Source organism: Marmota marmota, unplaced genomic scaffold, assembly GCF_001458135.2.
Source record: "Marmota marmota marmota unplaced genomic scaffold, marMar, whole genome shotgun sequence".
Lineage (NCBI taxonomy): Eukaryota > Metazoa > Chordata > Mammalia > Rodentia > Sciuridae > Marmota > Marmota marmota.
The window spans coordinates 7,693,396-7,708,232 of NW_026000243.1; the positions used below are offsets into that span (position 1 = coordinate 7,693,396).

The 14,837-nt window shown below is 38.5% G+C and overlaps 1 protein-coding gene across 4 annotated transcripts in view; it reads right to left on the minus strand.

Annotated features, from left to right (window-relative positions):
* Positions 1-2,232: 2,232 nt before the first annotated feature.
* Snx19 (sorting nexin 19) overlaps positions 2,233-14,837 on the minus strand; it is a 37,535-nt gene continuing 24,930 nt past the window's right edge. For 3 of the 4 annotated variants that reach the window (XM_048796169.1, XM_015499059.2, XM_048796168.1), the window contains exons 9-11: positions 4,882-5,066; positions 3,934-4,021; positions 2,233-2,768 (exon numbers count right to left, since the gene is read on the minus strand). In XM_048796169.1, the coding sequence (XP_048652126.1) occupies positions 2,636-2,768; positions 3,934-4,021; positions 4,882-5,066 (406 nt within the window). In that variant the 3' untranslated portion in view covers positions 2,233-2,635. The remainder of the gene's footprint in view (positions 2,769-3,933; positions 4,022-4,881; positions 5,067-14,837) is intronic. The other variant, XM_015499060.2, reaches the window with a different exon arrangement.

Sequence of the window (14,837 nt, forward strand, 5' to 3'; positions counted from 1 at the left end):
TTTTCCCAAGATCCCAGGTGAATGAATTGCAGGCATGTGGAAGTTTGATAAGCATTATTCTAACTTGCTAGACGCTAGACCAAGGCTCTGCAAATTATAATTCATGGGTCAAATCTGGTCAGCTACCTGTTTTTTGTAAGTCAAATTTTACTGGAACACAGCTACACTTATTTTTGTGAATTGTCGATGGCTGTCTGCACACTACAATGGAAGAGCTAGGTAATAGAGACCAGATAGCCATGAAGGCTGAAATATTTACTCTCTAGCCCCTTAAAGAAAAAATTTGCTAGCTTCTGCTTTCTTCTGTCATGACCTTCTGCTGTGATGTTCTGCCTCACCGTGGCTTAGAGCTGTGGAGTCAGCCATCTGTGGAAGGAGACTTCAGAAACTGGAAGCCAAAATAAACTTTTCCTTCTCTAAAGCAAACTAACAAACAAGTTTGCTAGCTCTTATGTTATAGACTTCTTAAAAATGAAAATTTGATTTTATTTTTCTCTGTAACATAAAAGGCAGCTTAGTTTAGTGTATTATAGTGGTTATATATTTAGGATCAGAGGTGGACTGACAAGCTTTTTGTCTAGGCTAACCCATTTCCTTCCAATGGACTGTGAGGATAGCTTATCTTTTAGGGGCAGGTGGAGCATGGGTGGGATCTCTTATATAACATGAAATGCAAGCAAGTTTTATGGGATGGAAGTGTCAAAAGATTCCTTAGAATTCACAGTTATAGGAATTTTATGGTGTGTCAGGTTATCGTCCACCGACTTTGTGCTGCATCTGAGCCAGAACCGATAGTGAATTTAAAGCAATCTAGGTCTGCAGATACACATGAGGGGAAAGTATGGGGAAAGAAGGGTAGAGCTACCCATCTCCGTCTCACCAAAGTAGAATGGTCTTTACTGAAAGAGTCACAGGATCAGCTTTAAAGTATCCTGCCAGACCCCTGCAATTCCACAAGCTACCCTGTTGTGAAAGTCTAGGGTAGAAGATGCTTCCAGAACTTTAAAGTCAAGTTACTGTCATAATCAACTTTAAGGCCAGAAGGGGTCATGAATGATTATCTCATTCATTTCCTTGCCCTTTGGCAAGAGTAGCATACCTAAGCCTTTTGATTACAACATAACATAACTACGGTTAGGAGCCACCAAAGGAGGTAAAAAGTAACATGGTTTCACAACTTTTTTCTACGAACAACTTTAATTGTGTGCTCGTTACCTACTTCAAAGTCTACAAGAACCCAGATGTTGGTTCTTGATGCCCCACCCCATTCTAATTGGTCTAATTCTTAAAGACTCTTCTTCTCCCTGTAAGAAGATTTTCATGGTTCAGTGAAAACAGGGTACAAAGAGGCAGGTGTGATGCTAAAGGGCTGAGGGGTTAGCCATGGTCTCCTGGTGGCACCCTGGAAACTTTTTTTCACCAGATATTCATGTACACTGAATGGGCGGCACTTTCCTTGTAACTCCATACGGCCCCTTTTCTACTGGCAATTCCTTTGAACTGTTCCATCTCTCTAGTGGACACTACAATCTGCTGGAGCACCTGTCCTCATTGCTTGGTTCTTAAAGACTAACTAGATCATTAAGGAGCAGAAAGTTAAAACTAATCCCTGCAAGTATGCTAATATTATCTGTTCAGAGTAAAACCTTTCTGCTAAAGACGTATGGAGAAAGAACTCTTTACTCTCTGGGTTTCTGGGCATCCCCAGTCATGGAGCAAGTACTTTCCCTTCTCTTTGGAAACATTGAGGCTGAATATATATATATATATATATATATATATATATAATTTCCCATGTGATTGTGTTGAAGATAGAAGGAAGGTCACAAATCCAATAACTCAATGGCTTTTGGGCAGGGGGTTGGGAGGAAAGCTAATAAATAAAATCTGTGTTGCAAATCCCTTTCAGGAAAGGGTGTGAAGGCTGGGGTGGATTTACCAGAAGTTCTGGCAGTTTGCTTTGAAACCTTCTGGAGAGGAAAAGTGTGGCCACCCAAGGGAGCAGCATTCACAGCACCCTCCATTAGGCTGCTGTGCTGGACAACAGCCAATGAGTGAGAAGTCCCTTAAGAAATATTTTCCTTCCCTCTTCTTTTAGAATTGTTAGGAAACTAGGTAGGACCAGGGAATCTGACTTTCAGGAGTGGCCCTGAATGAATTTTTAGTTTCCAGGTGGGAACAGAGAGCTCAGAAGATTGTTTTCTCTTCCAAGGATATCTGGCTATAGTTTTCTCTTATTCTTTCCAGATCTTGATCTTGTGTGTTCATGGATTAGGCACATGTATGTACAGGATCAGATTTCTGGCAGTCTTACAGAGGAGGGCAAAAGGAGAAGCAAAAGGGGCTCATTCCTCTACTTCACAGCTTCCTTCTCCAAAGTACACAGGATCTACCACAAGCAACAATACAAACACCACAAAAAAAAAAAAAAAAAAAAGCCATGGACATGAATATGCATGCAATTGTACATATATATCCTTGTCACCTACTACAAATGGAGTGGGACTCATAGGAGAATTGAGCCACTGAAACCTAGGCCTTGTAAGGTGATTCCTGAGGTCCGGGCATCCTGACTGGTCTCTGGGTGGCTAAGTCTCCTTTCTCAACCTGTGAAGATCATGTGAATAACCCCTAGCTAAGGGGAGACTCCCATCCTCTTGGAGATGCCTGGGGTATCTGAGGCAGAAGTGTTTGAGGCAGATTCCTCATCAGATGCACTGAGATTCAAGAATTCTATGATGATGTCTCCAAGGCAGTAAATCAAATGTCTGAAACAAATAGATAAAACAACTTAGAGAAGAATCTGGCTGAGTCAAGAAACATAAGATCCTATTTGTGACATTTATTTTAGCTTCCCCCTTCACCCGTTACTGATAACTTTAAACTGCAGCATTTTGATAAAGTGTCTCCCAAGATGTTTACTGAACTACTAATAAGTGTTTGTTGAATTACTAAAAGCTACAACCATAATAATGGCAATAACAGTACTTGAGACTAGATTTTATAAATTGCCACTTCTTTTTACATTAGCACATAAGACTATTCTGAAGAACTATGAGGGAAAATCCCTGTGATATCACATTACTAACTACTGCTTCTTCTTAAGATTAATAACTACAGATTTATAGGCTACCTTATAGACAGTGAGACAAAGTCAGGACTCTTGAGGAGTGGCAGTTGAAAGACACAATCTCATCTATTTCATATTAAGCAGAGACAACCCCTAATCTCAACACTGGTCAAGTTTTGCAGTGAGGCTAGGATTCTATGTTAAAAATCTATAATTCTATGTTAAAAATTCTAAGGGGAGCACAGCTACTCATACGCCCTTGACTGAAGAATGGGCTTCCTCTTAGGGGAAGGTTATCCTCTTTACTAAGTGTCCAGCTTCTGAAAGAATGCACAGGGAACAGTGATGAAGGAAGGGAATGCCTGCCTCACCAGCCAGATCAGCCTAATCAACTCTGGAAATCAATGGGGTAATAGATGTAGTAGCCAGATTGCCCTCACATCCAACTATTATGTATAATTATAAAGCACCAATAAAAATTAATAAAAATCATTATGTGGCTTATAATGCATAGGCCAAGGTATGTTCTTGCAGTGTTAACATGGCTGGCAGATGGTGGAAAGAACTGTTAAGCACACTGGACGAGCCTGGAACAGGGTTTTAGCAGCTCATATGGAGTTCTGTGCTGAGTTCTTCCAAATACAAATGGGGGCTGGTCCCATAGTCACTTACTACCATAAAATGACCTGCTCAGAAGTCTGGATTTTACTTAATGTGTATGGAACCTGGACTTAGACTTTGCAGTCAAGTCCATAGCAAGTCTAGAATTCCATTCTCAATGTGGGCTTTAGAAACCCTGCATACCTCTGGGACCACAGACAGCCTTATCTGTGTTGATACTGGGTACACATGTTTTAGCCTACCTGTTGATGAGTGGCTGCTGTAATGATTCCAAGACTAGACTCCAGCTCAACTGGCATTTGTTCACCCCTAGGATTTCTATTAAACAATCTAGTGTGAAAAAAAAAAAAAAAGAGAATTTTTTGTTACTACTTAAGTCTTAGGGTCTAAGGAGATTGTCTCCCCAGGATCTCTGCCATCTTACAAAGATTCAGTAATTTTGGCATACCTCTAAACCATGTAGTTAAACCAAAATTTCCTAAACTAAAGTCAAGAAAAATAAGTTTCTTCAGTTAGGTGCCTAAATAAAAATAGGCCTCAAGAAATAATTTTGTAACCTGCCACAAAAGAACTGGTATTACTTATGAGGTAATGGTTTAGGTTGGAGAAGAGAAGGTTAGGGTAAATAAGGGTAAATAAAACAGACTGCCCAGAGTTGCATTCACCACTGTCATCTAGTTACCACAGCCACAGGTGACAAGCTGCCTTTCCTGCCCTTTAAAACAACATAAAGGAAGAAAAACTTTCTTGGGTTTTGTCTCTCCTTACTATTAAGGGCTCAATTTATGAAGTCTAAGTTTTTGTAGGATGTATCATGTTCTTCCCTGGTCCCAAGATGCCATGAATTGGCAGAAAACCAAGTTTTCATCTGGTGGGAAGGGCACAGCTTCCTTAGACCTGCCCAAGGATTATGAACCCAAATACCTACAGGATTCTCCCCTAATATTTAGGGTGTGGCCACAGTGATCCATTTCACTGTTTTGTCATCACCTAAGTGAGGACTAAAAGAATCACAGCCATGACCATTTTCCTATTAGTTGGCAAAATGGGTGGGTAGGGGGATCAATAGATTTTTGAGTCTAGCTATGTTCAGAGCTCTTCTGAAAATGGGGAAGGATGTGGGGCAATGGTGGCAAAGCAGGATGGGAGGAGAAGAGCTCTCAATATAATCAATCTCTTTATCCAATTACCTGGCAGGACTCCCATCAGGCTCTGCAAAGCTTGCTTCTCAGTAGCCACTTTCTGTTCCTGAGTCCTTACAGGCCGCGGAAACTTGGGAAGAACTCCACCAGGCCAGATGGACTCCCGAAGAAGCCGGAGGTACTGCACCCAGTGCTGTGGACACGTGAGATTAGCTACCTGCACTTCTAGCCACCTATGATACAAAAGAAAAGAAATCTCAGATTAACCTGGGGAAAAAAATGGTGCAGAAAGACAATGAACTGGATGTTTATATCTCCCTCCTAGATTCAAATATTGAAATCCTAACCCTCAATGAGATGGTATTAGGAGGTGAGGCCTCTGTGAAGCGATTAGGTCATGGAGGAAGAGCCCTCATGATGTGATTAATGCCCTTATAAAAGAGGCCCAAGAGATCATGTGAGGACACAGGGGAAGACGGCAGTCTATGAATCAGGAAGTGGGTCTTTGCAAGATATAAAATTTGTTAGTGCCTTGATCTTGAACTTTCCAGCCTTCAGAACTGTATGAAATATACCTAGTTGTTTATAAGCCACTCAGTTTATAGCATTTTCTTATAGTATCCCCAGTGGATTAAAATAGAATAAGTCATGTGAACAATTAGAATAGGACAAAGCAAAGTCACAACCAATGCTCAAAATCAAAACCAAGCCAATTCAATAATGGGGATTAAAAATTTGAAGTTGAGTAACAATAATAGTGTTATTTACTGATTCACTCTGAGCCACATGTTGTACAAGGGTTTTATAGAACAGAACACTAAAAGGGCCTCAATCTTGAGTTAAGGTTGCATCTAACCTTTCCAGTAGGAATCATTAGAACCTTCTAAGTAACCTGTACACACAGCCTTCAGAGTTAAGGGTTTCGTGATTTTCACACAACAAACCCTTAACCTTCTTTCTTGTCACCCTGGCATGTCCAGTTGGTCTTCAAGTCCCTATGACCTATTTTGAGGAGTTTCTATACCTGCCCTCTCCTCTCAAGTAATAGAAGTCTGCCACTTTAACACTCCTTGTTTAGCTGTACCTCCTCCGGGAGGTCCTTCTTGACCTGCTCATTCAGAGGTGCTCTCTTCCTGCTGAGACCTGTTCTAGTCCTTAGTGCTGGATCACAAGTTTGGAGCTAATATTTTACTTTAGAGTATGAATGATTTCTCATTTGTTTATATCTTTGCTTCTTCAACTCAATTGTAAGTGGCACAAGAGTTCTGTGTCTCCTACTTCATAAAAATTTCCCAAAATATTTTATGCTCAAAAACGTATGTTAAGTGACAACTGTTTTCAGCATAACAAATACTTCCCCTTTTTTCTTCCATATACCAAATCCAAAGTTCAACTAAAAACCCAGAAGGTGTCTCAACATTATTTGTTCCTGTATTTTTTTTTTCCAGAGTGACATAATCACTAGCTGAGGTTTAAGACTGTCAAGGTCTCCTTAGTAGACCTGGTTGGAGGCTGGCATGGCTAAGCTGGTCATGGATGGACCTTCTACCACTTCTGTTCATGTCCAGAAGTCTGTTTGGGACCATACCACATAGCAGCTCACACCATTGCTCCTATACCCAAATTACTTGTAACCCGTCCAAGAGCAGAAGGGGCTGCCAAGGCAAACTTTATTTAACCTCCACTCTGCCAGACAGTCTGCATTCCGCTCAAGCTGGGCATTCCAGTCCTGGGGGCTGCAATCCCCCAAGCCCAGGGCTCACAAATGATTCTAAGAATAGGAAGTCTGAAAGGTAATAGCAGGGCAGGAATGGCAGACATCGATGGAGATCAAGAGCGGCACAAAGCTGCTCTAGCCCAAAATAGCCATCGCGATCGTGTCTGTTATTATTAGGGCTGCATCTCCTTTTCACAGGGCTTTTCATTCAGCAAGCCTAAGCCTCCTGATGAGAGGGATCCAGTGGCAAGAATTCCTGTTCCTGTTTATAGAAGAGGGTCACCAGAGGGAGAAGGTTGTGATGACCTGATTAAGTTCTCTGCAGAGGATCAAGTGACCCAAGGACTCCCTTCTTCACCTCAAGCCACATACACTTCTGTGCCTTTCATGGAAGTGAACAATATGTACTAGGATGTCATCTAAGAGATCTGCAAGAGAGGGACAAAGTCTTGCTAATCAAAATCTTTGAGAAGCCTGGAGAATCAAAGAATAAGACACATTCAGACAGAATTAGTTCTAACTATGCTTCACATTCACATATGCAAATAATAAGCCACTCTGCCCTTATTTCTGTTGTCTGGAGCCAAAAATGTCTGTGATTCAAACTCTTCAAAGGTATCTCAGCATCTATCCATTCCTTCCTAGACTAAGCACATTATACAACAGCTAATTTGGGCATCAGTCATCTTTTGGGCATGCCTTACAAGATAGGAGCTGTATTCTTCTGAATTGGCATCACGTGGTGGGGACAGGACCTTGCACTGCATTATAGCAAGGATTTCCTTTTTATTCTCTTTCTATAGTGATTTGGCATCTTGTGCACATATGTTGAGTACAAGATGAATTTTAGTATGTGGCAAAATGGTGAATTTATACAAATCTATAAGAAAACTTATCAAACTCTAAGTGGGAATATTGGAAAGAAGCATCAAAGTCTGAAAAGGTAAAATCAAGCATCCAATGATAATGATGAATCAGTAAGTTAAATGAATTTGTGGGAGTTAACTGGGAGAACTAACCACAAAGAGAACTGAAACCTCCAAGTAAAATGCCAACTGCTAACAGAAGAAAGACACTGTCAAGGACTTCAAACTTGAGGCCCAGAGCTGGTCAACAGAAGGCCCTGAAAGTTGGCCCTAGGGATGTACGAAATAAGACTCACACAAATTGGCAGAAGTGAAACAAACTTTAGGTTTACAACTAGGTACAGAGGTTACAAAGTGGCTTCTGTTGACAAGGGGCTTCTGGGTGCCAGCTTTTCTTATTCTTTTCCATACCTTACAGACTACATGCTTGCACTACATGAGATTTAAACATTCACCCTCTTTCCAGAATTTTCTTGCCCAGGCCTTTTCTCCTCTTTCTTCTCCTCTCAGAAAGCAAAAACTTTCTCTCAGACATTGGGCTGAGTCCCAGGCAGCATGTGTAGAAGGCTAAGGGCAACAACTCTTTCTTGTGTACAAAATGCACAGCACTTATGAGGGCTGGTATATTATCCTGAAAACCAGACATTCCAGTCTAGAAAGAAAAACAACAAAGCCCAAACCAAGAAAATCACAACTACCCCTGCTCCTCATTTAATACAACTGCTAAAATTTGTGAGCCGTACTCCAATTCTAAGACATGTTTTATTATTACACATGATACTTTTCTAAAGTTATAAATGGCTAGATACAGGGATCTGGTATAATTAGCCTTGTCTGACACCTAGGTAGGACTGAATGCCAATAGGTGCTTGCTAACAACAAAGAGGGTAGAATCTCTTCTCTCGTGTCCATACCTGTATTTTATTCTATCGTTCTGCTCTGAAGTGAAGCACCATACATACCATCATTTCTTTATCTAACTTTATCAACTTAGAAACTGAGCAAGAGCAGAGAGAACAAACAGATTAGGCATAGGAGTGTTAGAAGAGAGACTGATCCCTTGACCCTTCCTTGTTACCTCCCTGCATCTTTCTAGTCCACACATTGTCTTTATATTTTTAGCATAGGAGTAGGAAGATAAAAAACAGATCTGTGTCCCTATAGCACTCTTAAAGCAAAAGGGATGAAACTGATGCACCACAGTAGCTTTTCAACATCAACTTCTGGAATCTGTATAAAAATCTAAAGTTTCAAGGTGGATACACACATGTGTCCTTCCCACTGTTTATTATAAATTACTTATAATAAGTCATTTACTAAATACAAATGTTGTTGTTTATGTAATTCAAGATGCATGAGGTAAATATGCTAAAATAAATATGGTAGATAATAACCTCAAATAGCATTGGTTTTATTTTCCATCACTATTCCAGTTTTGATATTTGATTTAGAGAGATATCTGTCATGCATTTTATCTTTATCCAAAGAAAAGAAGGGGAAAACCTAAATCAGGTCTTTTATGTCAAGCCATCTCTGAAAGATGTAGAGCATATGGCAGTCTAGAGCATATTAGGGGGCCCAGAAATAACCAATAACACGTCAAAAAGCAACAGGCTGACAAAGACATTTAAGAGTCTCTCTTATATCAGGCACAGAAGGAGGATGTGGAGGATGAAGGCTTGCCATCACACCAGGAATGCATGTCTCCTCCATGCTCAAGGAAAACTGGTCTGAAATAGCTATAGATAGAGGAATGAATGAACCAGTGGCTAAAAAGGAGATAGTTTAACAGCAGGGCTTATGATAACACTTCAAGGTTAGCAGAAGGTCATTTTCCATCAAAATAGCAGAATCAAATTTCATAAGTAAGGGGAGAACACTCTAGAGATGATGTCTAATCCAGTTAGCCAAATTTGCTTCTCTTCTTTTCAAGCGTTCTGCCATGACTAAGTGAGGAAGGGACCTGAATAAATGGTTTAATAGGAAAGAGACTGGGAAAATAGTGAATCATAAAATAGAAAACCTATAAATATTCAAAAAAATATCTGGTGCATTCTCAATGAAAGAAAATGACAAGTTCATTCCTTATGGCATATTTATTCACTGGGTTGAACCTCAGAGAAAACCCAAAGGTTGTTATGCTCAAACTTCATCCTAAGCTAACAACTACAGTTTAAAGAAAAAGAGACAGAAATGGGTAAGGAGGTTAAAACTGATCCTGAATGGCTCCTTCTTGTGTTTATGGACAGCTTCTATTATTCCAAATAGGCCTACAGTAGATTACAAGTGTTGACTCATTTTATGATCCCTGTAACAGGGTTTTTGATCTTGGTACTATGGATGCTTTGAACTGCTAATTCTTTGTTGTGGAGTCGAGGGCTGTTCTATGCATTGTAAAATGTTTAGTGCACCCCTTCTCCTCTAGACTCCTAAGTAGATGCTAGCTGTGAAAGTCAAAAGTATCTCCAGACATTGCTACGTGTCCCCTGAGGATGAAATGGCACCATCTGAGAATCACTGCTTTCAGTGTAGAGTCTTTTGGATCCATGTATCAGGGTACTTTCACAGTCATTTTAAACTTTGTAGTTATACAACAATATTCCTCAAATTGTGGACATGATTGGAAGTTACTTGTGGCAACATTTTAAGAAATCGAAATACAAACAGATTAGAATAGAAAATATATGAGAATTACATGTATGTGTGTGTGTGTGTGTGTGTGTATCTCAGATATGTGCATGGGTATATCCATGTACATGGCTGTACTTATGCATGTGTTCATGACAGGATTCAAAGTAAAATTTATTTCTTACTCTGGATTGAAGTTTTCAAAAAAAGTCGGAAAACACTAATATAGTATAAAGGATTAGGAGTTCTGAGAGAAGGGAGAACAAGCCCAAGCCACATTTTTAGTTTCCTGGAAACACTGGCCACCTCCACCCACCCAAGTACCCTATAAAAGGTTTACAATAGTATACACCATAAACATTGTGATCCATACCCCTGGTCTTGCATATTACTTTGAGTATTGGCTCATCCACTTAGGAGCCCCAATCTACAGGGTAGGAGAAAAAGCAGGTCTTGAGGGGGAGATAGTGTGGATTTAGGGCATTTCCCATTAAACAAATTGTTTTTGTCAATTTCACACCTGATAAAAGTTACTTTTCTTCCCTCTATTCCTTTCCCAGGCCTCTGTCTTCCTGCCACGGCCCCTTGTATTTACAGACAGTTCCTGTCGTCACCTCTTAGTCCTAGACTTCTGGGTCCCATAAACAGCCAGACCCAAGTTACTCAGCTGTGTCTGAGAAAGTTCAACATTGCTGCCCTCTGACTGTGTATCTAGGTCACCATCCTTTCCTGCTCTGTGTAGAAGAAGAATGAGGAGGAAATAAACTCCGAGGATATGGAACTCCAGCTTCTTTCTCCAAATAACTATTGTGACATCTAAAATGGCTCACAGAGTATTCACAATTTCTTCTTGGATCTTTGCTTTCATGTTTTAAATCATGGATCCATCTCTTTGAAACATGTCCAACAAGAGAAGAACTTAACTCTGCCTGACCACCACAATTTAAAAAATCTGAGTTCTATACTTTTATATCTAGGAACAAGCATTTTTTAATTTTAATTAGTAATGTATAAGTCACAGTTGTGAGACTAATATGCATTATAAATTTGAAGATTCTTATTCAAAGAAGCAACTTCAAGAAATCATTTATTGAACCTTAGAGATTATTTTTTCCAAATTCACCAATTCTATACATGTAAACACTGAGAACCAATAAAGAGCATTTCATATCAAATGGCTTATAGACACAACTTGAGAGTTGGAAGAAGGTTTAGAGGTTATCTATCTAATCTCCTCCAAAGCAGAAATTCCCTCTGTAAATATTGAGGCACAGACAAAGGCTCTGGCTTGTGAATCCCAAAGCTTGTACTTCTATCCTACTTCTGCCACCCATTAGCGTGTGACACTGGGGAAGTTTCAAAATTTCTGAAAAAGATAACTATAGTTCCGTAGAAATGCTTCTTAAATATTGGGAACCCAAATCCACTTCCTTGTGAATTATAGTCATTAGTCCTAGTAGTTCCATCATGTGGAGTTAACAGATGGTAGATCAAATCTCTCCATAAGACAGAACTTTGCATTTCTAAATTCATCTATTATGTATCTCTTAAATCTCTTCTACAACTTATACACCCTTAATTCTGCCAACCTCAGAGTTGGGCACCCAGTAGATACTCAGTAAATGTTTGATGAATGGAAGAGAGAAATGAACCATTCCTCATCCTGATTCCACCCTCTGGGTGGCTTCTGCTTTGTTTTTTTTCTCTCTTAAAATAGAGCACCCAGAACTACACAGCCCTGAGATGTGACCTGACCAGCAAGGGCAAAGGAGATTAGTGCTCTCCTTGATCTAGATGCTATTCTTCTATTAAGACACCTAAGACTGTGCTGGCTTTTTGACATATACAAAAAAATACTGACTCATACTGGATTTGCAGTCAACTAAAACCCTAAGTCCAGATACGTATATTTTTTTTTTAAAAATTCACATGTCCCTTGTTTATGCCTATCTTGGACTTTATTTGTGTAATTAAAAAAATGTGAATTCTGGTTTATAATGTTTGTTTTAACCAAATTTCATTTTGTGGTTTTAGATTATCATTCAAAATATTTTTGAATCTTGTCTTTTGTCATCTAGAATATAAATTATGCCTCTAAGATTACTTTCAAAGCTACTAATGAAAAAAATTGAATAAGATAAAAACAAGAGCAATGTTCTATCATTAGACATTTCTTTCCAGTTTGACATCAATTTAAAAACAGCTCAACTAGCCACTAATCACTTAAAAGTACTATTATAGTCTATGTCACACATGTCAACTTTGTCTATACGCATCTTATGGCAAAAGCTTGTTGAAATCCATATAAAATGTAACTATCATTGTAGTCCTTTCATTTAAAGGCCTCATAATCCCATCAAAGACAAACCATTCTAAATCAGGCAGGACACACTCCATACTGCTTTCTAGAGCTTGTTATTTCCTTTCCTGAGTGTGTAAAACATATCTATTTCCTAATCTGCTTCAGAAATTTCCAGAGATAAATGTCAGGGTTCACAACCTTTATCCATTTTTTAAAAGGCAAGATGTTTGTTTAATACCAAACCATTTCTAGCAATGCCTCTCAATGATCTTATTCATACATATAAATTCTTTCAGTTTCATGAAATAAAATTTATCTAGGCCCGGTACATGAACTGGAAACCACATTAAATGCTCTTATTATTTTCATTCCTATTTTAGTCTTCAATTCTACTTTAATCATGCTTATTTAATTCTAGTTAGAACCTTCTCCTTAACAAACAAAAAACCAAACCAAACCAAACAACAACAACAACAACAAAACACAAAACCAAACTAAAGCAGAAATTAAATAGCCTAGCAAATAATAGACTAATTCGTTTTTTGTTGAATGAATGCTTTCTCATGTATCCCAAGCAATTTACCTTTTGTTGTTGTTACTGTTGCTCTTTTTAAAAAAGTCTTTCCCCCTAATATTTATCTACAACTTCAGTTCCTTCTGAGTTTAAGTTTACCAGACTCCATTCTTACCCATGCTACTCTATGTTTCCTCTCTATTTTTTAATGTATGTTCATTTACAATCTGATCTTAGTTAACTATCCTGGTTTCACTTGATACTGATTCTTTTTTTTTTTCCTCATTGGAATCGTTTAATTTGTTTATTCATTTATTAAACATACATTGGTTGAACACCTTATAAGTATCAAAAGAATAAGACTGTAAGGTTTTAAGGGTAGTAATCTGACTTAACTCATTCTGATATCTCCTTCTGCATTGGTGCCAATCACACAATAAATCATTAAATATTTACTGAATGAATCATCTGTTCCAAAAGTTTCAGGGATAACTTTGGGGTTAAAATTTTATGTTCTTTTGTTGCTATAATATATAAAGCAGTATTTTTTAATCTCATTCTCTATGCTCTCCTGGGAATTTTAGTACCTTTTTGTCCACCTTTGCTTTCCTTTCTGAATCAGCTATTTTCCACAATTTCTAATTTTTAACATTATCTAAAATTGGCTTCCACTATTCCCTTTTCATTGGACTGAAGGGTCTCCTGCAGAGCATATTCTTTCTACTATTCCTCAGTTGGACTCTGTTTGGAATCTGGAGTCCACCATATGAGTTATCACGTGATATATATATATGGTGGCTTTTTCAGGTGTCACTGTTTATTTTTTTCAGAAATCAAAGTAGATAATTGTTGATTTACTAGCCAATAAGGGACTTTTAATCATAACCTAGATATACTGTTCAAAACACACTATTCTATCCTAATAATTATGCTTCTCAATTTACAGGGTAGAAAACTACATATGAATTGTTCTTGATTTCTCTTTTCCCCAACCTTTATCCAATGCTAGAGAATTAATGCAATAGGTATTATATCTGGTTGGTTCTATCTTCTCAGTATCTCACGAATTCATCATCCCTTTTACCATCCCTATAGCAGTGACCTCAGCTAAGTTCCTCCTGTCTTGTCATTTCTATCAATGCAACTCCTTCCCAATTTTTCTCCCTGGCCCCAACTTTATCGCTAATGAATCCTCTACAGCATTATTTAAGTGATTTTTTTTCTAAATTGCAAATGTGATCACGTTGTCATTATATGTTCTGTAAATTGTTTCCCACCAAATGGGGGACAGGTGCTATATTCTTCAATGACTCACAGGGCTCTAAATGAATCAGTTTAATCACATTAAACCCTACAGTGTTATCTTCAGCTAGTCTTTTTACACACTGTATATTCCTAAGCATACCTAACTTCTTTAGTACCACAGATATATTGTTCTACCACTGTTCTGCCTTGAATGCTCTATTCCTCAATGTCTACTGTAAATACCCTTCACTTTTAGAAGTTATTAACATATGTTAATATTGTACATAATATTATTGGGGGTTCAGTGGTATTTCCATACATGCTGATAGCAAGCACTTATCAAATCCAACTTGTTTTCCACCCTCCACCCACACACTTCCCAATCTCTAGTAATCATTATTCTACTTTCAGGTCAACTGTTTTAGTTTCTACATATGAGAGATAGTATGCAGTACTGTCTTTCTACGGCTGGCTTATTTCACTGAACATAATGTCCTCTAGTTCCATTCATTTTGCTGCAAATGATAGGATTAAATTCTTCCTTATGGCTGAATAATACTCCATTGCATGTATATACCACATTTTCTAAAATCTTTTCATCTGTTGATGGGCACCTAGATTGATCCCATATCTTAGATATTGAAATAGTGCTGTAATGAACACAGGCATGCAACTATTTCTTTACAATGCTGATTTCACCTATTTTGTAGATATCCCCAGGAGTGGGGTAGC